Source organism: Neoarius graeffei, chromosome 2 (genome assembly GCF_027579695.1).
Source record: "Neoarius graeffei isolate fNeoGra1 chromosome 2, fNeoGra1.pri, whole genome shotgun sequence".
NCBI lineage: Eukaryota > Metazoa > Chordata > Actinopteri > Siluriformes > Ariidae > Neoarius > Neoarius graeffei.
Window position 1 is genome coordinate 2,069,237 of NC_083570.1, and position 27,614 is coordinate 2,096,850.

At 42.7% G+C, this 27,614-nt stretch overlaps 4 protein-coding genes across 4 annotated transcripts; all 4 read right to left on the minus strand.

The window, feature by feature from the left end:
• Positions 1 to 9,548: 9,548 nt before the first annotated feature.
• Positions 9,549 to 10,541, minus strand: LOC132871309 (trace amine-associated receptor 13c-like). Its single transcript, XM_060905426.1, has one exon. It carries the CDS (start codon positions 10,539 to 10,541, stop codon positions 9,549 to 9,551), a length of 993 nt encoding a protein of 330 aa, XP_060761409.1.
• Positions 10,542 to 15,171: 4,630 nt separating this feature from the next.
• Positions 15,172 to 16,164, minus strand: LOC132871320 (trace amine-associated receptor 13c-like). Its single transcript, XM_060905433.1, has one exon. It carries the CDS (start codon positions 16,162 to 16,164, stop codon positions 15,172 to 15,174), a length of 993 nt encoding a protein of 330 aa, XP_060761416.1.
• A 4,264-nt stretch (positions 16,165 to 20,428) lies between these two features.
• On the minus strand, positions 20,429 to 21,421 carry LOC132871328 (trace amine-associated receptor 13c-like). The gene has a single exon (XM_060905443.1). It carries the CDS (start codon positions 21,419 to 21,421, stop codon positions 20,429 to 20,431), a length of 993 nt encoding a protein of 330 aa, XP_060761426.1.
• A 4,884-nt stretch (positions 21,422 to 26,305) lies between these two features.
• LOC132875935 (trace amine-associated receptor 13c-like) lies at positions 26,306 to 27,295 on the minus strand. Its single transcript, XM_060913096.1, has one exon. It carries the CDS (start codon positions 27,293 to 27,295, stop codon positions 26,306 to 26,308), a length of 990 nt encoding a protein of 329 aa, XP_060769079.1.
• Between the last annotated feature and the right edge of the window lie 319 nt (positions 27,296 to 27,614).

Below are 27,614 nucleotides of genomic sequence, written 5' to 3' on the forward strand. Positions count from 1 at the left end.
AGGGGCTATATATCAGCCGTTGGTGGATTCTGGTTGTAATCAGACCTCAATTCGCCAAAGCCTGGTTCAAAACGAGGCATTGGGGGGAGCACAAGGGGTGAAGGTGTTGTGTGTGCACGGGGATGTTCACTGCTACCCTTTGGTGTCGGTCCACATTATTTTCAGAGGGGAAAAATTTATCGTGAAGGCGGCGGTTAATCCTCGCCTTACCCACTCTTTAATTTTGGGGACTGATTGGCCGGGATTTCGGGGTTTAATGACTTGCCTAGTAGAGAGTGGGTCCTGCCATTTGACAGGGGGAGGTCCCGGTGTTGCTTTGGCGGGAGCAGGTGTCACAGAGCCATCTACGTCATCTCTGCGCCAGAGTGAGGAGCTGCCGGCTCTTCCTCTCTCTATTGGGGAATCCCTCACGGATTTCCCATTAGAGCAGTTGCGAGACGAGACTCTGCGGCATGCATTTGACCAAGTGAGAGTAATCGATGGTCAAACGCTCCAGCCGAACGCCACCCCGTCCTTCCCCTACTTCGCGATTATGAAGGATAGATTATACCGAGTGACGCAGGACACTCAAACTAAGGAGCGAGTCACGCAGCTTTTAATTCCGAAGAGCCACCGGGAATTGGTATTCCAGGCGGCTCACTTTAATCCCATGGCTGGACACTTGGGGCAGGATAAAACACTAGCCCGAATAATGGCCCGATTCTATTGGCCGGGGATTCGCGGCGATGTCCGTAGGTGGTGTACGGCATGCCGCGAATGCCAGTTAGTAAACCCAGCGGCCATTCCAAAAGCGCCTTTGCGCCCTCTACCATTAATCGAGACCCCGTTTGAGAGAATTGGGATGGATCTCGTCGGGCCATTAGATCGGTCAGCACGAGGGTACCGCTTTATATTAGTTCTGGTGGACTATGCAATGCGATACCCGGAAGCAGTGCCTCTGTGCAATATCTCAGCATGCAGTATTGCAGAGGCACGCTTTCGCGTCATCTCCCGAGTTGGAATCCCGAAAGAGATTCTGACTGATCAAGGCACTACGTTTATGTCACGAACACTGCGCGAACTGTATGGGTTATTGGGGATTAAGCCGATCTGCACCAGTGTGTATCACCCACAAACGGATGGCTTAGTCGAACGGTTCAACCGCACCCTCAAAAATATTATTAAGAAATTCGTAAGTGAGGACGCACGTAATTGGGATAAGTGGCTCGAACCCTTGCTGTTCTCAGTGCGAGAAGTCCCCCAAGCCTCCACGGGGTTCTCCCCATTCGAATTATTATATGGGCGTAAGCCGTGCGGCATCCTGGACGTGCTGCGGGAAAATTGGGAGGAGGGACCTTCACAAAGTAAGAACGAATTTCAGTACGTTATGGACCTGCGCGCAAAACTCCACACGCTCACCCACCTAACTCAGGAGAATTTGCGGCAGGCCCAGGAACGGCAAGCCTGCCTGTACAACAAGGGTACGCGCCTTAGAGAGTTCACTCCGGGAGATAAGGTACTCGTACTGTTGCCCACGTCAAGCTCCAAATTGATCGCCAAGTGGCAAGGACCCTTTGAGGTCACACGGCGAGTCGGGGACGTCGACTATGAGGTGAGGCGAACGGACAGGGGTGGGGCGCTACAGATTTACCACCTCAATCTGCTTAAACTCTGGAATGAGGAGGTCCCCGTGGTGTTGGTGTTGGTGGTTCCGGAGAAGGCGGAGCTGGGGCCGGAGGTTCAAAAAGGGACATTGGCATCACGTACCTCTCCGGTCCCCTGTGGAGACCACCTCTCCCTGACCCAACTCACAGAGGTCGCCCAGTTGCAGACCGAGTTTTCGGATGTGTTCTCGCCCCTGCCCGGTCGCACTACCCTCATAGAGCACCACATAGAGACGCCCCCGGGGGTGGTAGTGCGTAGCCACCCTTACAGGCTACCCGAACACAGAAAAAAGGTGGTTCGGGAAGAACTTCAGACCATGCTCGAAATGGGCATCGTCGAGGAGTCCCACAGTGACTGGAGCAGCCCGGTGGTCTTGGTACCCAAGGCCTACGGGTCGGTCCGGTTCTGTGTGGACTATAGAAAAGTCAACGCGGTGTCTAAATTCGATGCATACCCAATGCCTCGTATTGATGAGTTGCTCGATCGACTCGGCACTGCTCGCTTTTATTCGACGCTGGATTTGACGAAGGGATATTGGCAGATCCCCTTGACTCCACTATCCCGAGAAAAAAACGGCCTTTTCCACACCGTTTGGTTTACACCAATTCATCACCCTTCCGTTTGGGCTGTTTGGGGTGCCCGCTACGTTTCAGCGGCTGATGGACAGAGTCCTCCGCCCTCACGCCACTTACGCGGCCGAGTATTTAGATGACATCATCATCTATAGTAATGACTGGCAGCGGCACCTCGAACATCTGAGGGCCGTCCTTAGGTCGCTGAGACGAGCGGGGCTCACAGCCAACCCAAAGAAGTGTGCTATTGGGCGGGTGGAAGTATGGTATCTGGGCTTCCACTTGGGCAATGGGCAGGTGCGTCCCCAAATTAATAAGACGGCAGCAATTGCGGCCTGCCCGAGGCCCAAGACCAAAAAGGGCGTGAGACAGTTCCTGGGGCTGGCTGGCTATTATTTTAGGTTTATACCTAATTATTCGGACGTCACCAGCCCGCTGACTGATCTCACTAAAAAGGGGGCACCAGATCCGGTCCAGTGGACGGAGCAGTGCCAGCGGGCTTTCTCAGAGGTAAAGGCTGCACTGTGTGGGGGGCCACTTCTACACTCCCCTGACTTTTCTCTCCCTTTTATGTTGCAGACCGATGCGTCGGACAGAGGGCTGGGGGCGGTTTTGTCCCAGGAGGTGGAGGGGGAGGACCGCCCTGTCCTGTATATCAGCAGGAAGCTGTCGGTGCGTGAGGGGCGCTACAGCACCATAGAGAAAGAGTGTTTGGCCATCATGTGGGCGGTTCTTGCCCTCTGGTACTACATGCTGGGGCACCCTTTCACCCTCTGTTCGGACCACGCGCCCCTCCAGTGGCTCCACCGCATGAAAGATGCCAACGCGCGGACCACCCCTTGGTATCTGGCGCTCCAACCTTTTAATTTCAAGGTGGACCACAGGCCGGGGGCGCAGATGGTCATGGCGGACTTCCTCTCCCGTCGGGGGGGGGGAGTCGGCTGCAGGCCGGACAGCCGCCCGGCCTGAGTCGGGCGGTGGGGGTATGTGGCAGCGGGGGCGTGGTCAAGCACCGGTCTGTGACAGGAGGGCGGAGTCAGGGAAGGTAAGTGGCAGAATCACTACACCTGAGAGCAATTAACCTGTGTTTGTGTGTCTTCCCAGTGACCGCGCCCTATATCAGGAGGGAGAGCGAGAGCGGAAGGAGCTCAGCCCTGAACAAGACGCCAGTTGTGTGTGTCTGTTTGAGTGTGGGAAGTTGTTAGCCTGAAAAGTCTAGCAATAAATGCTTTTGTGAACCTGATCTCTGTCCTGCCGTCCTCTGTGCTCCACCCACCAATACTGAACCACTACACGCATGAAATGACACTCCACACCTCAACATGTCCTTTACAATCACTTAAGCCACCATGGGCAATGCTGAAATCACTGTTGCAAACAGTACATCACGCGAAACTGTCATTATTGTTGACCCTTATTCGACAGGGAGATTATTTTGTGTAATCTGAGGTGAAGTGGGTTTTGTACTTTGGTTTTTTGGGGCGCGTGCTCTCTCTGCCATGACGATCCTGTAGGCCGCACTGACTCAACTGAAAACTTCGGTCCTCAAGAAAAGGGATAAAAGCCCGCCCACAGTGAAAGCTGATTGGCTTATTTTGCTGAGTAACCCAATCAGGATGCTCTTTGTCTGGCATGCGCTACATGAACAGGCACACAGGCAGTGTTGCCACATTGGGCAGTTTTAAGTGCATTTTGGTGGGTTTTGAACATATTTTGGGATGGAAAATGTCAGCAGTATCTGGCAACACTGCACACAGTCTCCCTTGCGCGCGCACATTCTAAGATGCGTGATGCAGACCTTAATGTTGCGCGCGCACGCTCTTGCTCACGTCTATCAATATGCAGGAGACTCCCGGAAGTTCCGGGAGACTTGGGATGTCTGCGTTATAAGGTGACCACAGATCGTTAATCATACACCCCCCCAAAAAAAAATTTCTCAACGGATTTACATCGATCTCAAAAACGATCATTTTGGTCTGAAAAAGTCGGAAATCCGCCGATCGGCGGAAAATTCTCATGCCTGAAGTATACTCCGCCCTGAGACTCGTGAAGTTTTGTAATATGTGTGTGCGTATGCACTGGCAGTATACTGTTCATTTTAAAACCTATTTTGAAATTGTAATTCTGCTAACAATCCCTGTTTTTACTAAATGAATCTCTACCTTTAGCAGAACACAGTTACGTTTTTGTATCTTAATTCTAAAACACCAAATGATATGTTATGTAAGTTGTGGACACATACTGTATATATTATTATTACCTTGCCCGGGACGGAGTCCACCAGCGGACGAGGTATTGTTTTCGGTGGGGTTTCTTTGTTTGTTTCTTTGTTATTTTGTTATCAACTTTATGGAAAAATGGCTGGACCAATCTTCATGAAACTTTCAGGATAGATGGGTATTGGTCTCAAATAGAACCTCGAACATTTTAAGGGTCATCCGTTCAAGGTTAAGGTCACCAAAAAGGTCAAAATAATTTTTTTGCAATATCTTCCTTCATATTCATCATATTTACTTCAAACCAAATCCAAAATGTTCATCTTTCAATTCTGCTTCCATTGATATGGTACATGATGGGGTATCTCTCATAGTTTCTTTGTGGTTGGGGGTCAAATATTAGGCAGGTCAAGTCATTGGTGCTACCACGCGAGGTCTGTTTTGCCTGGCAACACTTGTTGTTATTATTATTATTATTATAGCCAATCAGGGGCGCAGATAGGATTTTTGAACTGGGTGGGACTGAGCTGTCAGCAAATGATTCCATTTTGTGAAAATGCATATAATATATATATATATATATATATATATATATATATACACACATACACACTGTATGTACTGAAGCTTCCATATACATTAGAATTGTGAGATTTCTAACTGAATGAACATTGGTAGACAAAGGCCTACCTGGTCAACACTAGCCATACATGATCAAATTGTTATTTGTCTGGTATATTAATCAGGCTCCAAAATTTCATGTCTTCTGCATGTTTTATTTAAACATTTGCTGATCTCAGCAGGATGAAGAATATCATTACAAAAACTTGAACTGTAACTTCTAACAAAAAGGGAATGTCCAAAAATCAATAACAAAAAAAAAATGAAATGATTCACACTCGTGCCTTCAGGTAAGTGTAAATGCCTTCTTATTATTGTCAGACTAGCTACTCAACATTATCAAAAGAATATCTGCCACATCTGGGAACATTTTTGGGATGTTTGGTATAGAATTCTTGAGTGAGAAGCGAGTCTAGGATAATGTTGGCAAGCACCCAGCTGCATTGCTCTGGACCATACCCCTCCCAGTCCACCAGATATTCCAGGTTGCCATGTCTACAATGGGAGTTGATGATCTTATGGACCTGATATACTGGTTGTTCCTCCAGTTCTACAGGCAAGGGAGGTTCAGTGGCTGGTTGAGTGGTGGCTAGGGGTCCTTGTATGGCAGGTTTGAGGCATGACACATGAAAAGTAGGTGACAGGCATCAATGTAGTGGGAGCTCAAGTCTGTAAGACTGTTAATTCTGTGGAGGATTTTGAAAGGACCCATGTATCAGGCATAGAGCTTATGCCCTGTGTTGGGATCTCACAGGTCTTTTGTGGACACCCACACACCATCTCCAGGTGAGTACACAGGTATTTCCCCTCTGTGCTTGTCCGCATAGAGTTTATACCTGCCGGCCACCTGTTCTAGCCTCTGGTGAACACTTTGCCACACTTGTTCACTTCTTCAGAACCAGGAGTCCACTGCCAGGATTTGTGAGGGTGAGTCGTCTCATGGAAACAATGGTGGCTGATATCTAAGGATGCACCGGAATGGTGTGAGCTGGGTGGCAGAGTGTTTCATAGAATTTCGGGTTCATTCAGCCCAGGGGAGGAATTGTGACCAGTCTATGGGGTTTCCAGAGATAACACCCTCATGCAGCACCCGATCTCCTGATTGGCACATTCCACTTGACCATTGGACTGTGGGTGGTGTCTTGAGGTAAGACTCACCAAAACCCCTAGGTTATCAATGAACTTAGTCCACACCCTGGAAGTGAACTGGGGGCCCCATTCACTTACAATGTCCTCAGGGATCCCATAGTACTGGAGGACATGTGAGGAGAGGAGTTCGGTGGTTTCAAAGGCAGTGGGTAGACCAGGCAAGGGGATGAGCCTTAACACCTTGGAGAATCAGTCAATGACCACCATGATGACTGAGTTGTTCTGTGACTTGGGTAGATCCATGATGAAATCGATGGCCAGATGGGACCACGGTCTTTGGGGTGTAGGCAGCGGACAGAGTTTACCCATGGGTGGAGCCCGACGTACCTTGGCTTAGGCAGAGGCAAAGCAGGAGGAAACGAACCTGTTGAACTCAGACGTCATGTTCTCCCACCAATACCTAGTTCAGATGAGCTGATATGTACATTGACTACTGGGATGTCCAGTGGCAGGGGATGAATGAGCCCAGATAATGAGTTGGCCTGGGAACTCTGGTGGGACGAACACGAGACCAGGTGGACAGGCTTCTGGAGGGTCGCAAGGTTGGGCTTGAACTATTTCCTTCTCAATTTCCAATGTGATGGCATTAGCAAAGCACTTACAGTGTCTTGCAAAACTATTCATCCTGCTTCATGTTTGTCCTGTTTTGTTGCATTACAAGCTGGAATTAAAATGGATTGGGGGGGTTGAGCAACATTTGATTTACACACCATGCCTAACTCTTTAAAAAGTGCAAATTGTTTTTTTCATTGTGACACAAACAGTACTTAAAATGAAAAAAACAGAAATCTGGAGTGTGCATAGGCATTCACCCTCACCAAAGCCAATACTTTGTAGAGCCACCTTTGTAGAGCAATTACAGCTGCAAGTCTCTTGGGGTATGTCTCTATTAGCTTAGAATATCTAGCCAATGGGATTTTTGTCAATTCCTCAAGGCAAAACTGCTCCAACTCTTCAAGTTAGATGGGTTGCGTCGGTGTACAGCAACCTTCAAGTTATGCCACAGATTCTCAACTGGATTGAGGTCTGGGCATTGACTCTGCCATTCCAAGACATTTAAATGTTTCCCTTTAAACCACTGTAATGTACGTTTAGCAGTGTGTTTAGGGTCATTGTCCTTTTAGAATGTGAACCTTCATCCCAGTCTCAAAACTCTGGCTGACTCAAACAGGTTTTCCTTCAGAATTGCCCCATATTTAGTGCCATCCATCTTTCCTTCAATTCTGACCAGCTTTCCTGTCACTGCAGATGAAAAACATCCCCACAGCATGATGCTGCCACCACCATGGTTCACTGTAGGAATGGTGTTCTCAGAGTGATGGAAAGTGTTGCATTTGCACCACATATGTTGTTTCCCATGATGGCCAAAAAGATCTACTTTAGTCTCATTTGATCAGAGAATCTTCTTCCATGTATTTGGGGAATCTGCCACATGCTGTTGGGCAAACGCCAAATGTGTTTTCTTATATATATTTTTTTTCTTCAAGCAATGGCTTTTTTCTGGCCGCTCTTCTATAAAGCCCTGCTCTGTGGAGCGTATGGCTTAAACTGGTCCTATGGACAGATACTCCCATCTCCGCTGTGGATCTTTGCAGCTCCTTCAGTTTTATTTTTGGTGTTTTTGTTGCATCTCTTATTAATGCCCTCCTTGCCTGGTCTGTGTGTTTTGGTGGGCAGGGCCTTCTCTTGTCAGGTTTGTAGTAGTGCCATAATCTTTCCATTTTGCTATATTTCATTTAATGGTGCTCCGTGGGATATTCAAAGTTCAAATTGAAAATGCATATAATTATATATATATATATATATATATATATATATATATATATATATATATATATACACACTGTATGTACTGAAGCTTCAATATACATTAGAATTGTGAGATTTCTAACTGAATGAACATTGGTAGACAAAGGCCTACCTGGTCAACAATAGCCATACATGATCAAATTGTTATTTGTCTGGTATTTTAATCAGGCTCCAAAATTTCATGTCTTCTGCATGCTTTATTTAAACATTTGCTGATCTCAGCAGGATGAAGAATATCATCACAAAAACTTTAACTGTAACTTCTAACAAAAAGGGAATGTCCAAAAATTAATAACAAAAAAAAAATTTGAAATGATTCACACTCGTGCCTTCAGGTAAGTGCAAATGCCTTCTTATTATTGTCAGACTAGCTACTCAACATTATCAAAAGAATATCTGCCACATCTGGGAAAGTTAACAGGCAATATGATACTTACATTGCTCAGTTTTTGAAAAAAACGCTGTAATTGTTTTTTTGTTTTTTCATTGCTGACCCCACCAGGGATTGCCTGCAGGCCAGGACGATGTTAACATCTTAAATCTTATAATTTCAGTTAACAGTTGCTGCTGACTAAAATAACATTATACATAAAAAATAACAACATTAAAAGATATTCACCTACAGCCTAGAATGCTGTTATTTTACCTTTAGCCTACTTCAGGTAAGTCCAAATTCCTTCTTATTATTATCAGACTAGCTACTCAACATTACAAAACAAGTATTTGGCTCTCCCACCATCACTTCAGATGCAGCTCCTGCTCCACTGTCCACTCTACTGTCTCCTGTATGCAACAGCTCCCCTACCAATGCAGCTGCAACACCCACCACTTCTGGTTACCTGACCCCATCCTTCACAGTTGATGAGGTGAGGGTGGAGCTTGGGAGACTGCGTCCAGGGAAAGCAGCAGGCCCAAATGGTGTGTGTCCAAGACTCCTGAAGGACTGTGCAGCCCAGCGAGCTGAGCCCCTCTGGTGGGTCTTCAACATGAGTCTATGACTAGGCAAAGTTCCAGTGCAGTGGAAAACATCCTGTCTCGTACCGATGCCCAAAATAGGGTGACCAGTTGAGATAAACGATTACTGCCCGGTGGCCTTAACATGCTATATTATGAAGACCCTGGAGTGTCTGGTTCTCCACCTCATGAGGCCAGAGGTCACTCATGTATAGACAGAAGTGATAAAACTGAAAGAAGCTGTGCTACAAGCCTGGAAACCCATTACACAAATACAACAACAGTTTGGTGATGTCACAGGGTTACCGGCTTGATGTAGTTATTGCAAACAAGGGAAATGCAACCAAATATTAAGTGTTAATTACTTTAATTTACCTAAAGACTATCAGTCTGTATACTTTGGCACACCAGTGGTGTCATGTTCTTGTCTTTTTAATACATCTATATGTAAATATCAGGAAATGAAAGCTGAAATATAGATTAAGGACTGTTTTATATATATATAAAACATATTTAATATATGGCATAATGAACGTAATCGAAAGAATATTTGGGAACATCAAGTGGAGTAGAAACAGGCTGTTCATGAAAGTACGTTTATTAATGCAGAGTCTGTTTGGAATATTTGCAGAGTGATAATTAATTTAATGCACCTCCTAAACCATGGATAAAACAGAGCATAAATAAATGGATTCATGGTGGAATTAAGATACATTATGAAAATGACTGTATGAAAAGTTGCTTGCTGGACTTCAATAACATCACCTAATAAGCTGTAAATAAAATATGGAAGTAAACACACTAGAAATACAGAAACTAAAATGCCGAGGACTTTAGCTGCTTTTCTCTCAGATTTCATCGAGTGTGATGTGATTTTCTGTGTTTTAGACCGTGTGTGATTATTAAGCTCTCTGATCGCAGTGGCATGTTTCTTAGCAATCACAAAAACCCGAGTATACAATATGATTATGACAGAAAGTGGAAAGATAAATGAAAATACAATATCAAGTACAGACCAAACCTCATTTAGTAAGTAAAAACACTCTCCAGGACACAGTAAAACATTCATGAAGATTCCATTGAAATATAAGAGTGCCAAGTTATAGACCATCACTACACCCCAGTCAAAAATAATTACAACGAGAATAATCCTCACAGAGACATGGTTCATGTAGAGAAAGGGGTTTGAGAGAGCCAAATATCGATCCACAGCAATCAGAGCAATATTATAGATGGACACGACTGTGAGGAATCCATTAATCAATAAAAAACTGGTACAGAAATCTCTCCCAAATATCCAGCATGACTCGATTATCCAGATTAACATCGGCGGCATTACAATAGCACCAACAAAGAAATCCGACATGGCCAGAGAGAACACGAGTGTGTTTGTTGGTGTGTGAAGCTGCTTGAAGTGAAAAACAGAGATGATGACGAGCAGATTTCCACACACTGTTAGAAGAACCACAGCAGCTGAACACACGTACAGTAAGATATAAGCAGCAGGAGATACAGATCTCTCTGGACAGGAGAAATTCACACAGCGATCAGATTGGTTCAAGTCCATCAGGTTCATGAATACAACATTTCACTAATGCCTACAGAGCTTCAAGGAAAACAGTAACTAAGTAAATTACTTATGACTCAAACAGCCCTGGTGTTTTTATAGTTTAGAAATTGATCACGCCTCCCCAGTTTCTTTGACAACATAATAAATGATGTCATGCTTTGTTGAGAAAAAGGCCTAGTTGATACAGGCCAGAGAATAATATACACCATCATGCCAAATTTCATGTAACAAAGCCTACATATAAACAAAGTTGTTATGTTAAGAACCTGCCCTATGGATAATGAAAGTTTTAAAAAGGGTGATGAAAAGACATCTTATGAATAAATCAAGATGCCAGAGTGGGTGTATGTCCCTGTCACTTCATAGTTTCATTTCAAACTACTATCAACAAGATTTCTATCGATATTCAGTGTCTGTGTGCAGGCACTTATGGATGCAGTCGCAGGGGAGAACGGGTGTGTCACAAACTGGCAGCCAAATCCAAATCGTGAGACAAATGATGAGGTCAGAGTCGAGCAAGAGGTCGGTCGATGTGCAGACAGTATGTCAGAGATTAGGCGAGCGTGCAGAGACAGGGATTAACAGAAAATTGGGTCAGAGTCACTGAGAGTCAGCTAGGAACAACAGCTCAGTATAATCAGGTATGGATAAACTGAACCATACTTCACAATGTGTGTGTTTGCTGTCCTTAAATAGGCGGAGCTGATTACAGGAAATATGGAACAGGTGTGTCTTCAATCAATATTCGGCAGAGGGAGGGCACTCAACCCCCCAAATTGCTCATTCTGGGAGCACTTTCTTTTCTGGGATGACCTCTTTTCCTGGGTGCTGGCTTTTTGGGATGTTTGGTATAGAATTCTTGAGTGAGAAGCGAGTCTAGGATAATGTTGGCAAGCACCCATCTGCATTCCTCTGGACCATACCCCTGCCAGTCCACCAGATATTCCAGGTTGCCATGTCTACAATGGGAGTTGATGATCTTATGGACCTGATATACTGGTTGTTCCTCCAGTTCTACAGGCAAGGGAGGTTCAGTGGCTGGTTGAGTGGTGGCTAGGGGTCCTTGTATGGCAGGTTTGAGGCATGACACATGAAAAGTAGGTGACAGGCATCAATGTAGTGGGAGCTCAAGTCTGTAAGACTGTTAATTCTGTGGAGGATTTTGAAAGGACCCATGTATCAGGCATAGAGCTTATGCCCTGTGTTGGGATCTCACAGGTCTTTTGTAGACACCCACACACCATCTCCAGGTGAGTACACAGGTATTTCCCCTCTGTGCTTGTCCGCATAGAGTTTATACCTGCCGGCCACCTGTTCTAGCCTCTGGTGAACACTTTGCCACACTTGTTCACTTCTTCAGAACCAGGAGTCCACTGCCAGGATTTGTGAGGGTGAGTCGTCTCATGGAAACAATGGTGGCTGATATCTAAGGATGCACCGGAATGGTGTGAGCTGGGTGGCAAAGTGTTTCATAGAATTTTGGGTTCATTCAGCCCAGGGGAGGAATTGTGACCAGTCTATGGGGTTTCCAGAGATAACACCCTCATGCAGCACCCGATCTCCTGATTGGCGCATTCCACTTGACCATTGGACTGTGGGTGGTGTCTTGAGGTAAGACTCACCAAAACCCCTAGGTTGTCAATGAACTTAGTCCACACCCTGGAAGTGAACTGGGGGCCCCATTCACTTACAATGTCCTCAGGGATCCCATAGTACTGGAGGACATGTGAGGAAAGGAGTTCGGTGGTTTCAAAGGCAGTGGGTAGACCAGGCAAGGGGATGAGCCTTAACACCTTGGAGAATCAGTCAATGACCACCATGATGACTGTGTTGTTCTGTGACTTGGGTAGATCCATGATGAAATCTATGGCCAGATGGGACCAGGGTCTTTAGGGTGTAGGCAGCGAACAGAGTTTACCCATGGGTGGAGCCCGAGGTACCTTGGCTTATGCAGAGGCAAAGCTGGAGGAAACGAACCTGTTGAACTCAGACATCATGTTCTCCCACCAATAACTAGTTCAGCTGAGCTGATATGTACATTGACTACTGGGATGTCCAGTGGCAGGGGATGAATGAGCCCAGATAATGAGTTGGCCTGGGAACTCTGGTGGGACGAACACGAGACCAGGTGGACAGGCTTCTGGAGGGTCGCAAGGTTGGGCTTGAACTATTTCCTTCTCAATTTCCAATGTGACGGCATTAGCAAAGCACTTACAGTGTCTTGCAAAAGTATTCATCCTGCTTCATGTTTGTCCTGTTTTGTTGCATTACAAGCTGGAATTAAAATGGATTGGGGGGGTTGAGGAACATTTGATTTACACACCATGCCTAACTCTTTAAAAAGTGCAAATTGTTTTTTTCATTGTGACACAAACAGTACTTAAAATGAAAAAACAGTAATCTGGAGTGTGCATAGGCATTCACCCTCACCAAAGCCAATACTTTGTAGAGCCACCTTTGTAGAGCAATTACAGCTGCAAGTCTCTTGGGGTATGTCTCTATTAGCTTAGAATATCTAGCCAATGGGATTTTTGCCCATTCCTCAAGGCAAAACTGCTCCAACTCTTCAAGTTAGATGGGTTGCGTCAGTGTACAGCAACCTTCAAGTTATGCCACAGATTCTCAACTGGATTGAGGTCTGGGCATTGACTCTGCCATTCCAAGACATTTAAATGTTTCCCTTTAAACCACTGTAATGTACGTTTAGCAGTGTGTTTAGGGTCATTGTCCTTTTAGAATGTGTACCTTCATCCCAGTCTCAAAACTCTGGCTGACACAAACAGGTTTTCCTTCAGAATTGCCCCATATTTAGTGCCATCCATCTTTCCTTCAATTCTGACCAGCTTTCCTGTCGCTGCAGATTAAAAACATCCCCACAGCATGATGCTGCCACCACCATGGTTCACTGTAGGAATGGTGTTCTCACGGTGATGGAAAGTGTGCATTTGCATCACATATGTTGTTTCCCATGATGGCCAAAAAGATCAACTTTAGTCTCATTTGATCAGAGAATCTTCTTCCATGTATTTGGGGAATCTGCCACATGCTGTTGGGCAAATGCCAAATGTGTTTTCTTATATATATTTTTTTTCTTCAAGCAATGGCTTTTTTCTGGCCGCTCTTCTATAAAGCCCTGCTCTGTGGAGCGTATGGCTTAAACTGGTCCTATGGACAGATACTCCCATCTCCGCTGTGGATCTTTGCAGCTCCTTCAGTTTTATTTTTGGTGTTTTTGTTGCATCTCTTATTAATGCCCTCCTTGCCTGGTCTGTGTGTTTTGGTGGGCAGGGCCTTCTCTTGTCAGGTTTGTAGTGGTGCCATAATCTTTCCATTTTGCTATATTTCATTTAATGGTGCTCCGTGGGATATTCAAAGTTTGGGATTTTTTTTATAACCCAACCCTGATCTATACTTCTCCACAACTTTGTCTCTGACCTGTTTGGAGTCTCATTGGTTTTCATATTGCTTGCTTCATAATGTTGGAGAGTCAGGGGCCTTCCAGAACAGGTTGATTTAAACAGACATCATGTCACAGATCATAGGACACTTTATTGCACACAGGTGGATCTTAATCAACTAATTATATGACTTATGAAGTTAACTGATTGGACCAGCTCTTATTTAGGGATTTCATATGAAAGGGGTGAATACCTATGCACACTCCAGATTTCTGTTTTTTCCTCTTAATTATTGTTTGTCTCACAATAAAAAAACATTTTGCACCTTTAAAGTGGTAGGCATATTATGTAAATAAAATGATGCGAACCCCCCCAAACAAGCCATTTTTATTCCAGGTTGTAATGCAACAAAATGGGACAAACATCAAGGGGGATAAATACTTTTGTAAAACAATGTAGGTTGCAGGATAGGAGTGGGTTCTTGGTTGATGGTTGTAGATGTGTGAATTCTGGATCACGCATTGGTCTTAGTGTTTCTGGAACCAGTACGGTTGGAGGTGGTGACCTGGAAAGGTGTGAAGAAGAGTGCCCACCTTGCCTGACATGGATTCAGCCATTTGGCTGTCTTTAGATTTTCAAGGTTCTTAGGATCAGAGAGAATAACAAATGGATGTGTGGCCCCCTCAAGCCAGTGTCTCCATTCCTCTAGGGAAAGCTTTACTGCAAGAAGTTCCAGATTCCCGATGTCATAATTCTGTGTAGATGTTGAGAGTTTCTTAGAAAAAAAAGGCAACAGGGTGTAGCTTGGGCTTCTCCCCAAAGCGCTGTGACAACACCTCTCCCATTTCTGTCTCGGAGGCATCTACAGCCACGATGAATGATTTTGAAGGATCTGGATGTCTGAGAATTGGTGTTATTGTGATGGCTGGTTTGAGCTCTTTGAAGGCATCCTCCGCAGCCTTGTTCCACTCGAGGTGCTTGGGACATTTCTTAAGCAAGATGGTGAACCCTCTGATGAACCGGTGTGAGGGTTGTGGCAGGAAGTGCATCTGGCTTAAAATTATGCTCCAATTATTATGACATGGCTCAAGAGGGTCCAAATGGAGCTGGAATGGCAGCAGTGCTGGACAAGGGAGAAGAAGATAATGATGACTATAACAGCAATATTTGGGAACATGATCAGGTGGAATTAAAACAAAACAAAACAAAAAACAAACAAACAAAAAAAACCCAGCTTTTTATGAAAATACATTGATTAATGCAGAGTCTGTTTGGAATATTTGCAGAGTGATAATTAATTTAATGCACCTCCTGAACCACGGGTAAAACAGAGCATAAATAAATGGATTAATGGTGGAATTAAGACAAATTATGAAAATGATTGTATGAACAGTTTCTTGCTGGACTTCAATAACATAACCTAATAAGCTATAAATAAAATATGGAAGTAAAAACACCAGAAATACAGAAACTAAAATGCCGAGGACTTTAGCTGCTTTTCTCTCAGATTTCATCGAGTGTGATGTGATTTTCTGTGTTTTAGACCGTGTGTGATTATTAAGCTCTCTGATCACAGTGGCATGTTTCTTAGCAATCACAAAAACCCGAGTATACAATATGATTATGACAGAAAGTGGAAAGATAAATGAAAATACAATATCAAGTACAGACCAAACCTCATTTAGAAAGTAAAAACACTCTCCAGGACACAGTAAAACATTCATGAAGTTTCCATTGAAATATAAGAGTGCTAAGTTATAGACCATCAATACACCCCAGTCAAAAACAATTACAACACGAGTGATCCTCACAGAGACATGGTTCATGTAGAGAAAGGGGTTTGAGAGAGCCAAATATCGATCAACAGCAATCAGAGCAATATTATAGATGGACACGATTGTGAGGAAACAACTTATCAATAAAAGGTAGAGACAGACACCTCTCCCAAATATCCAGCATGACTCGATTATCCAGATTAACATCAGCGGCATTACAAAAGCACCAATGAAGAAATCCGACACGGCCAGAGAGAGCACGAGTGTGTTTGTTGGTGTGTGAAGCTGCTTGAAGTGAAAAACAGAGATGATGACGAGCAGATTTCCACACACTGTTAGAAGAACCACAGCAGCTGAACACACGTACAGTAAGATATAAGCAGCAGGAGATACAGATCTCTCTGGACAGGAGAAATTCACACAGCGATCAGATTGGTTAAACTCCATCAGGTTCATGAATACAGCATTTCACTAATGCCTACAGAGCTAAAAGAAACCCCTCATGTATCACATGCTACGACTGTAAACCAGTGTGTAAGGTCACAGTTGAATAACTTGTGGGTCACGCAGCTCTGGTGCTTTTATAGTATAGAAATAGATTACGCCCCCTGAGTTTGAGTGACAGCATAATACATATGAGGTAATATCATACCTTGTTTGAACAAATAGGCATAGTAGGCATTGTCAGGGTTGGGAGGTTACTTTAAAATATATTTCAATACAATTACTAATTCCCTGGTTAAAAATGTGGTCAGTAACCTCATCCAAGTATCACAATATCCATGTCATTTGATGAGTTTTTGTCCCCTTTTCTGCTTTAAAGACACAATACTGGTGAAATTTCCTCCCAGTGAAAGCATTTCTTTCACTCCAGGCCATGATAATGAATTGGTTCCTGTAAGATTAGCTGTGGTTTCACTCAAGACCAGAGTGGTGTGACAATAAAGTCAGAGTATACATGCATTCATCTTGTGTAACAGCAGAAAATCGTGAATACTTTGGAGACAGCCATGTGCATGTTTGTGTCCGTGTTGTGAGATGCCGTGTCCATGGAAATATCAGGGATGAGAATGAAAAATATTTTAAAAGTCTGAAAAAACCGGGGCGGGGCCCATGGCCCAGGGGGGCGAGGCCCAGGGGTTCCAGGGGCTAATGATTTTTGGCTATTTTTTTTTTTTACCCCAAAACCATTAATTTTACCAGCAAAAAGTTGCAATTGTGTAATGTAATACATATACCATACGGTCAATCTGAAGATCATGATGGTGATTTTGAGTTAAAGAACAGGCATGTACAATTGGCATTACATATTGGAAATTTTTTTTAAATCAAATACTATAAGTTCATCTCGGCCTAAAAAATTTGGGCAGACGCTCCCGCGGCACATACCAGCAATCACCCCCCCCCATCCCCGTCCCCCTATGAAATGAGCAATAAGTAGGAGTGTTATACACGGTATCATACCTAAAATTTTATCAGAAATATAGATACGATACTATGATTCTCCCCAACATGCTACATTAGACAAGCTAACCCCATTTATAAAAAGATACACACATATATGACGTGTATTTGATATATATGATGTAAATTCATACATTGTTACTTTACGGAAATCTTCAATAAGTTTGGTCTTTTCATGACAGCCTGTTGTAGACCTAAATATAATGCACATGAAATGACACTCCTCACCTCAACATGTCCTTTACAATCACTTAAGCCACCATGGGCAATGCTGAAATCACTGTTGCAAACAGTACATCACGCGAAACTGTCATTATTGTTGTCCCTTATTAGACAGGGAGATTCTTTTGTGTAATCTGAGGTGAAGTGGGTTGTGTACTTTGGTTTTTTGGGGCGCGCGCTCTCTCTGCCATGACGATCCTGTAGGCCGCACTGACTCAACTGAAAACTTCGGTCCTCGAGAAAAGGGATAAAAGCCCGCCCACACTGAAAGCTGATTGGCTTATTTTGCTGAGTAACCCAATCAGGATGCTCTTTGTCTGGCATGCGCTACATGAACAGGCACACAGGCAGTGTTGCCACATTGGGCGGTTTTAAGTGCATTTTGGTGGGTTTTGAACATATTTTGGGATGGAAAACATCAGCAGTATCTGGCAACACTGCACACAGTCTCCCTTGCGCGCGCACATTCTAAGATGCGTGATGCAGACCTTAATGTTGTGCGCACACGCTCTTGCTCGCTTCTATCAATATGCAGGAGACTCCCGGAAGTTCCGGGAGACTTGGGATGTCTGCGTTATAAGGTGACCAAAGATTGTTAATCATACACCCCCCCCCGAAAATTTCTCAACGGATTTACATCAATCTCAAAAAACGATCATTTTGGTCTGAAAAAGTCGGAAATCCGCCAATTGGCGGAAAATTCTCATCCCTGAAGTATACTCCGCCCTGAGACTCGTGAAGTTTTGTAATATGTGTGTGCGTATGCACTGGCAGTATACTGTTCATTTTAAAACCTATTTTGAAATTGTAATTCTGCTAACAATCCCCGTTTTTACTAAATGAATCTCTACCTTTAGCAGAACACAGTTATCTTTTTGTATCTTAATTCCAAAAACAAAATGATATGTTATGTAAGTTGTGGACACATACTGTATATATTATTATTACCTTGCCCGGGACGGAGTCCACCAGGGGGCGAGGTATTGTTTTCGGTGGGGTTTCTTTGTTTGTTTCTTTGTTATTTTGTTATCAACATTAGGGAAAAATGGCTGGACCAATCTCCATGAAACTTGCAGAATAGATGGGTATTGGTCTCAAATAGAACCTCCAACATTTTAAGGGTCATCCGTTCAAGGTTAAGGTCACCAAAAAGGTCAAAATCATGTTTTTGCAATAGCTTCCTTCATATTCATCATATTTACTTCAAACTAAATCCAAAATGTTCATCTTTCAATTCTGCTTCCATTGATATGTTACATGATGGGGTATCTCTCATAGTTTCTTTGTGGTTGGGGGTCAAATATCAGGCAGGTCAAGTCATTGGTGCTACCACGCGAGGTCTGTTTTGCCTGGCAACACTTGTTATTATTATTATTATAGGCAATTAGGGGTGCAGATAGGATTTTTGAACTGGGGGGAACTGAACTGTCAGCAAATGATTCCATTTTGTGAAAATGCATATATATAAATATATATATATATATATATATATATATATATATATATATATATATATACACTGTATGTACTGAAGCTTCAATATACATTAGAATTGTGAGATTTCTAACTGAATGAACATTGGTAGACAAAGGCCTACCTGGTCAACACTAGCCATACATGATCAAATTGTTATTTGTGTGGTATATTAATCACTCTCCAAAATTTCATGTCTTCTGCATGTTTTATTTAACCATTTGCTGATCTCAGCAGGATGAAGAATATCATCACAAAAACTTTAACTGTAACTTCTAACAAAAAGGGAATGTCCAAAAATTAATAACAAAAAAAAAAATTGAAATGATTCACACTCATGCCTTCAGGTAAGTGCAAATGCCTTCTTATTATTGTCAGACTAGCTACTCAACATTATCAAAAGAATATCTGCCACATCTGGGAAAATTAACAGGCAATATGATACTTACATTGCTCAGTTTTTGAAAAAAACGCTGTAATTGTTTTTTTTTGTTTTGTCATTGTTGACCCCACCAGGGATTGCCTGCAGGCCAGGATGATGTTAACATCTTAAATCTTATAATTTCAGTTAACAGTTGCTGCTGACTAAAATAACATTATACATAAAAATAACAACATTAAAAGATATTCACCTACAGCCTAGAATGCTGTTATTTTACATTTAGCCTACTTCAGGTAAGTCCAAATTCCTTCTTATTATTATCAGACTAGCTACTCAACATTACAAAACAAGTATTTGGCTCTCCCACCATCACTTCAGATGCTGCTCCTGCTCCTGAAATGCTCCACTGTCCACTCTACTGTCTCCTGTATGCAACAGCTCCCCTACCAATGCAGCTGCAACACCCACCACTTCTGGTTACCTGCCCCCATCCTTCACAGTTGATGAGGTAAGGGTGGAGCATGGGAGACTGCGTCCACGGAAAGCAGCAGGCCCAAATGGTGTGTGTCCAAGACTCCTGAAGGACTGTGCAGCCCAGCGAGCTGAGCCCCTCTGGTGGGTCTTCAACATGAGTCAATGACTAGGCAAAGTTCCAGTGCAGTGGAAAACATCCTGTCTCGTACCGATGCCCAAAGTAGGGTGACCAGTTGAGATAAACGATTACTGCCCGGTGGCCTTAACATCCTATATTATGAAGACCCTGGAGTGTCTGGTTCTCCACCTCATGAGGCCAGAGGTCACTCATGTATAGAGAGAAGTGATAAAACTGAAAGAAGCTGTGCTACAAGCCTGGAAACCCATTACAAAAATACAACAACAGTTTGGTGATGTCACAGGGTTACCGGCTTGATGTAGTTATTGCAAACAATGGATATGCAACCAAATATTAAGTGTTAATTACTTTAATTTACCTAAAGACTATCAGTTTGTATACTGTGGCACACCAGTGGTGTCATGTTCTTGTCTGTTTAATACTTCTATATGTAAATATCAGGAAATGAAAGCTGAAATATAGATTAAGGACTGTTTTATATATGTATAAAAAATGTTTAATATATGGCATAATGAACGTCATCGAAAGAATATTTGGGAACATCAAGTGGAGAAGAAACAGGCTGCTCATGAAAGTACGTTTATTAATGCAGAGTCTGTTTGGAATATTTGCAGAGTGATAATTAATTTAATGCACCTCCTAATCCATGGGTAAAATAGAGCATAAATAAATGGATTCATGGTGGAATTAAGATAAATTATGAAAATGACTGTATGAAAAGTTTCTTGCTGGACTTCAATAACATAACCTAATAAGCTGTAAATAAAATATGGAAGTAAACACACTAGAAATACAGAAACTAAAATGCCGAGGACTTTAGCTGCTTTTCTCTCAGATTTCATCGAGTGCGATGTGATTTTCTGTGTTTTAGATTGTGTGTGATCATTAAGCTCTCTGATCGCAGTGGCATGTTTCTTAGCAATCACAAAAACCCGAGTATACAATATGATTATGACAGAAAGTGGAAAGATCAATGAAAATACAATATCAATTACATACCAAACCTCATTTAGTAAGTAAAAACACTCTCCAGGACACAGTAAAACATTCATGAAGATTCCATTGAAATATAAGAATGGCAAGTTATAGACCATCACTACACCCCAGTCAAAAATAATTACAACGAGAATAATCCTCACAGAGACATGGTTCATGTAGAGAAAGGGGTTTGAGAGAGCCAAATATCGATCTACAGCAATCAGAGCAATATTATAGATGGACACGACTGTGAGGAATCCATTAATCGATAAAAAACTGGTACAGAAATCTCTCCCAAATATCCAGCATGACTCGATTATCCGGATTAACATCGGCGGCATTACAAAAGCACCAACAAAGAAATCCGACACGGCCAGAGAGAACACGAGTGTGTTTGTTGGTGTGTGAAGCTGCTTGAAGTGAAAAACAGAGATGATGACGAGCAGATTTCCACACACTGTTAGAAGAACCACAGCAGCTGAACACACGTACAGTAAGATATAAACTACAGGAGATGCAGATCTCTCTGGACAGGAGAAATTCATACAGCGATCAGATTGGTTAAACTCCATCAGGTTCATGAATACAGCATTTCACTAATGCCTACAGAGCTAAAAGAAACCCCTCATGTATCACATGCTACGACTGTAAACCAGTGTGTAAGGTCACAGTTGAATAACTTATGGGTCACGCAGCTCTGGTGCTTTTATAGTATAGAAATAGATTACGCCCCCTGAGTTTGAGTGACAGCATAATACATATGAGGTAATATCATACCTTGTTTGAACAAATAGGCATAATAGGCATTGTCAGGGTTGGGAGGTTACTTTAAAATATATTCCAATACAATTACTAATTCCCTGGTTAAAAATGTGGTCAGTAACCTCATCCAAGTATCACAATATTCATGTCATTTGATGAGTTTTTGTCCCCTTTTCTGCTTTAATGACACAATACTGGTGAAATTTCCTCCCAGTGAAAGCATTTCTTTCACTCCAGGCCATGATAATGAATTGGTTCCTGTAAGATTAGCTGTGGTTTCACTCAAGACCAGAGTGGTGTGACAATAAAGTCAGAGTATACATGCATTCAGCTTGTGTAACAGCAGAAAATCGTGAATACTTTAGAGACAGCCATGTGCATGTCCGTGTCCGTGTTGTGAGAAGCCATGTCCACGGAAGTATACTCCGCCCTGAGACTCATGAAATTTTGTAATATGTGTGTGCATATGCACTGGCAGTATACTGTTCATTTTAAAACCTATTTTGAAATTGTAATTCTGCTAACAATCCCCGTTTTTACGAAATGAATCTCTACCTTTAGCAGAACACAGTTATGTTTTTGTATCTTAATTCCAAAACACCAAATGATATGTTATTTAAGTTGTGGACACCTACTGTATATATTATTATTACCTTGCCCGGGACGGAGTCCACCAGGGGGCGAGGTATTGTTTTCGGTGGGGTTTCTTTGTTTGTTTCTTTGTTATATTGTTAGCAACATTATGGAAAAATGGCTGGACCAATCTTCATGAAACTTGCAGGATAGATGGGTATTGGTCTCAAATAGAACCTCCAATATTTTAAGGGTCATCCGTTCAAGGTTAAGGTCACCAAAAAGGTCAAAATCATTTTTTTGCAATATCTTCCTTCATATTCATCATATTTACTTCAAACCCAATCCAAATTGTTCATCTTTCAATTCTGCTTCCATTGATATGCTACATGACGGGGTATCTCTCATAGTTTCTTTGTGGTTGGGGGTCAAATATCAGGCAGGTCAAGTCAGTGGTGCTACCACGCGAGGTCTGTTTTGCCTGGCAACACTTGTTGTTATTATTATTATTATTATTATTATTATAGCCAATCAGTATGCAAATCTGTCGAACAACTTGACAGCAAAAAAAGTGCTTATCCTGAGAAAACCTGCCTTGTAGATCAAGAATAAGTGTGGAAAAGGATGACAAGCACATTTTCAGAATAAATCATTACGCGATGGTGAGTGAGTGGCTGTGTCTCTTCATGCAAACTGTCACACTGCCATCCAGCTAACATGCCATGATCTTAGACACAGTATTTAATGCAGTATGATCATCATAAATAGGAGCCACAATTAGGATATTAGATAACCTATTTTTAATTAATTAATGAATTAATTAATTAATTGTGGTTGTACCCCTGAGACACTAGTTTTATATGAACCTGTTGTGAATATTTTCCATAAAATGTGTTCGTAAATAATTCCACATTATTTTTTAAAAAGCAAATTAAAAATAAGCACTGTCTAAAAAACACTCCTTCAGTCTTGTTTAAGTAAAGATACAAATTTTGTTGTCCAGTGATCGTGTTTCTGAGAGACGTTGCCTTGTACTTATGATTGGGCTCCCTGTGGTGGTACACGTTTGTACACACAGATTCCATATGGTCAAGCCATCAAAAATCAAGTCGATGTATTACCGTATTCTCTTAAGTATGGGGCTCTGCTATCAAAAAAAAATTCTCCACATATGATAAAGGAACATATTGCTATATTTCGGCTTTTTTGTGTATAATTGCTATATTCAGTACAGTTATCATTAGTAAGAAGTGTTGATGGGATAAAATCTCAACACTATTTGTTTCAGTAGCATAGTGACTCAAGTATCTCAGGCCATCTGTCATGAAAAATAAATTCTGCTTCTGTATTACGTGTTAAATAATGTTGCATAGTGTTTTATTCTGGGGTGGCACGGTGGTGTAGTGGTTAGCGCTGTCGCCTCACAGCAAGAAGGTCCGGGTTTGAGCCCTGTGGCCGGTGAGGGCCTTTCTGTGCGGAGTTTGCATGTTCTCCCCGTGTCTGCGTGGGTTTCCTCCGGGTGCTCTGGTTTCCCCCACAGTCCAAAGACATGCAGGTTAGGTTAAGTGGTGACTCTAAATTGATCGTAGTTGTGAATGTGAGTGTGAATGGTTGTCTGTGTCTATGGCCAAGTTTACATTAGACCGTATCTGTCTCGTTTTCTTCGCGGATGCACTGTCTGTTTACATTAAAATGCCTGGAAACGCCGGGAAACGGGAATCCGCCAGGGTCCACGTATTCAATCTAGATCATGTCTGGTCCGGTGCTGTGTAAACATTGAGAATACGCGGATACGCTGTGCTGAGCTCTAGCTGGCGTCGTCATTGGACAACGTCACTGTGACATCCACCTTCCTGATTCGCTGGCGTTGGTCATGTGACGCGACTGCTGAAAAACGGCGCGGACTTCCGCCTTGTATCACCTTTCATTAAAGAGTATAAAAGTATGAAAATACTGCAAATACTGATGCAAATACTGCCCATTGTGTAGTTATGATTGTCGTTCGGCTTGCCATCCTTCCACTTGCAAGTGGTAAGTGATATGCACTGGGATCACACACACAGTGGCTCAGTCCCGAATCACTGCTCGTGCGCTTTACTCGTGCTCTCTGTGAGCTGCGCAGGGCCGGAGTGCGCACCCTCCAGAGGGCACTCGCTGTTCAAGGCGGAGTCATTTGGAGCGCAATATGCCTGCAGAGCCGAGCGTATCCATGTATTGGTGTTGCTGTGTGCACGCTAATCGTTTTAAAAACGGTAATCTGATGATCCGCTGATACGGTCTAATGTAAACCCCACCTATGTGTCAGCCCTGTGATGACCTGGTGACTTGTCCAGGGTGTACCCCGCCTTTCGCCCGTAGTCAGCTGGGATAGGCTCCAACTTGCCTGCGACCCTGTAGAACAGGATAAAGCGGCTAGAGGTAATGAGATGAGATGAGTGTTTTATTCTGGCAATCTAAATTATTCTTTTAGTCCCTTGCCATAACACGGACAAAGTACAAGTAGGGGTTTTGTTCAAAACCAAAAAGGCAGTGGTGTTGTCTGGCTTTCAGGAAACTTCAATCGTCTTGTCCCATTTCTTCCCATTTCTGATGACTCATGCAGGTGTTATGGACTCTGATATTAACTGACACTTCCTGGAAATCCTGGCCTTTCCCAGAGCTTATATTATCTTGAGTGCACTGTTGGGGGGCCCTTGCTTTCTGTCAAGGTACAGTTGTGGTTGGAAGTTTACATACAGTGACATGAATGTCATGGCAATATTTGGGCTTTCAGTAATTTCTTTGAACTGTTCTTTTTCTGTGGCAGAGTGTACAGCATACATCTTTCATTAAAAAAAAACACTATAATTTGGTGCACAAGTTTTAATTTTCTTTGTGTTTTCTGAAATCAACACAGAGTCAAAATTATACACACAGGGTCAAAAATATACATACAGCATACCTAATATTTGGGTAAAATGTCCCTTCACAAGATTCACCTTGACCAAACCCTGAACAAGCTTCTGGCAGAATTCTGGTTGGATATTTCACAACTCTTCATGGTAGAATTGGTAGAGTTCAATAAAAAAATTTTTTTTCCCTTGGCATGGACTCGACTTATAAGCCTGGCCATATTTTTTTACATGTAAGTATGTAAACTTCTGACCACAACTGTAAGTGTGGAATGTGTTGTGTTCACTAATATTAAATAAAATCTGCCAAAGCGTTGTTGATTTAGTTCACATTAGCCAGTGTGGACTGTGGGTTCAGCGAGTGAAGTGGCCAAAAGCAGGCAAGCAAATCCAAAGGTCGTTTATTCTTTTTACTTGCATTTTTCAGTGCTAAAGATTTCACAGTTTCACTCTGAGAAACACACACAGCACTGTTCTTGGCTTTCTCTCTCTGACCTGTGGCTCTCATCTCTCCCCTCCTTTTCCCCTCCAACACTCCACTCACACGCTACTGACAGCAACACAATGCCCATTCATGGGTAATCACTCACAGGTGTAACTCTTTACCATTCACTTTTCCTGGCTTTGCTCTCCATTCACAAACCAGTGCTCAACCACTCCTCTGCTTCCACAGACCCCCACCACCCATCTCAGGCCACAGATCCTGCTGGCCTGCTGCTTCCCCCCCTCCCCCCGCTGGAAGAAGTAGTACATCACAGCTATCTGTGCCTCAGGCCCGTGGACCAGCTCAAACTGAAATTATATTTATCTTAGCAATATAACATATAACAGCAATATTTTGGGCGGCACAGTGGTGCAGTGGTTATCACTGTTGCCTCATCCCAAGAAGGTTCTGGGTTCGAGCCCAGTGGCCAACGGGGGTCTTTCTGTGTGGAGTTTGCATGTTCTCCCCATGTCAGCATGGGTTTCCTCTGGGTGCTCTGGTTTCCCCCACAGTCCAAAGACATGCAATTAGGTTAACTTATTGTCCATAGGTGTGAATGGTTGTTTCCCGAGCCCAGAAATGAGGGTTGTGGCAGGAAGGGCATCAGGCATAAAACTATGCTCCAATTAATATATGTGGCAGTGCTGGACAAGGGAGAAGAAGATAATGATGAATATAACAGCAATATTTGGGAACATGATCAGGTGGAATTAAAACAAAGCAAAAAAACAAACAAAGAAAGCCCCAGCTGATTATTAAAATACATTGATTAATGCAGATTCTGTTTGGAATATTTGCAGAGTGATAATTAATTTAATGCACCTCCTGAACCACGGGTAAAACAAAGCATAAATAAATGGATTAATGGTGGAATTAAGACAAATTATGAAAATGATTGTATGAAAAGTTTCTTGCTGGACTTCAATAACATCACCTAATAAGCTATAAATAAAATATGGAAGTAAACACACCAGAAATACAGACACTAAAATGCCGAGGACTTTAGCTGCTTTTCTCTCAGATTTCATCGAGTGTGATGTGATTTTCTGTGTTTTAGACTGTGTGTGATTATTAAGCTCTCTGATCGCACTGGCATGTTTCTTAGCAATCACAAAAACCCGAGTATACAATATGATTATGACAGAAAGTGGAAAGATAAATGAAAATACAAGATCAATTACAGACCAAACCTCATTTACAAAGTAAAAACACTCTCCAGGACACAGTAAAACATTCATGAAGTTTCCATTGAAATATAAGAGTGCCAAGTAATAGACCATCAATACACCCCAGTCAAAAACAATTACAACACGAGTGATCCTCACAGAGACATGGTTCATGTAGAGAAAGGGGTTTGAGAGAGCCAAATATCGATCCACAGCAATCAGAGCAACATTATAGATGGACACGACTGTGAGGAAACCACCAATCATTAAAAGGTAGAGACAGACACCTCCTCCAAATATCCAGCATGACTCGATTATCCAGATCAACATCGGCGGCATTAGAAAAGCACCAATGAAGAAATCCGACACGGCCAGAGAGAACACGAGTGTGTTTGTTGGTGTGTGAAGCTGCTTGAAGTGAAAAACAGAGATGATGACGAGCAGATTTCCACACACTGTTAGAAGAACCACACCAGCTGAACACACGTACAGTAAGATATAAGCCGCAGGAGATGCAGATCTCTCTGGACAGGAGAAATTCACACAGCGATCAGATTGGTTAAACTCCATCTGATTCATGAATACAGCATTTCACTAATGCCTACAGAGCTAAAAGAAACCCCTCATGTATCACATGCTACGACTGTAAACCAGTGTGTAAGGTCACAGTTGAATAACTTATGGGTCACGCAGCTCTGGTGCTTTTATAGTATAGAAATAGATTACGCCCCCTGAGTTTGAGTGACAGCATAATACATATGAGGTAATATCATACCTTGTTTGAACAAATAGGCAAAGTAGGCATTGTCAGGGTTGGGAGGTTACTTTAAAATATATTCCAATACAATTACTAATTCCCTGGTTAAAAATGTGGTCAGTAACCTCATCCAAGTATCAC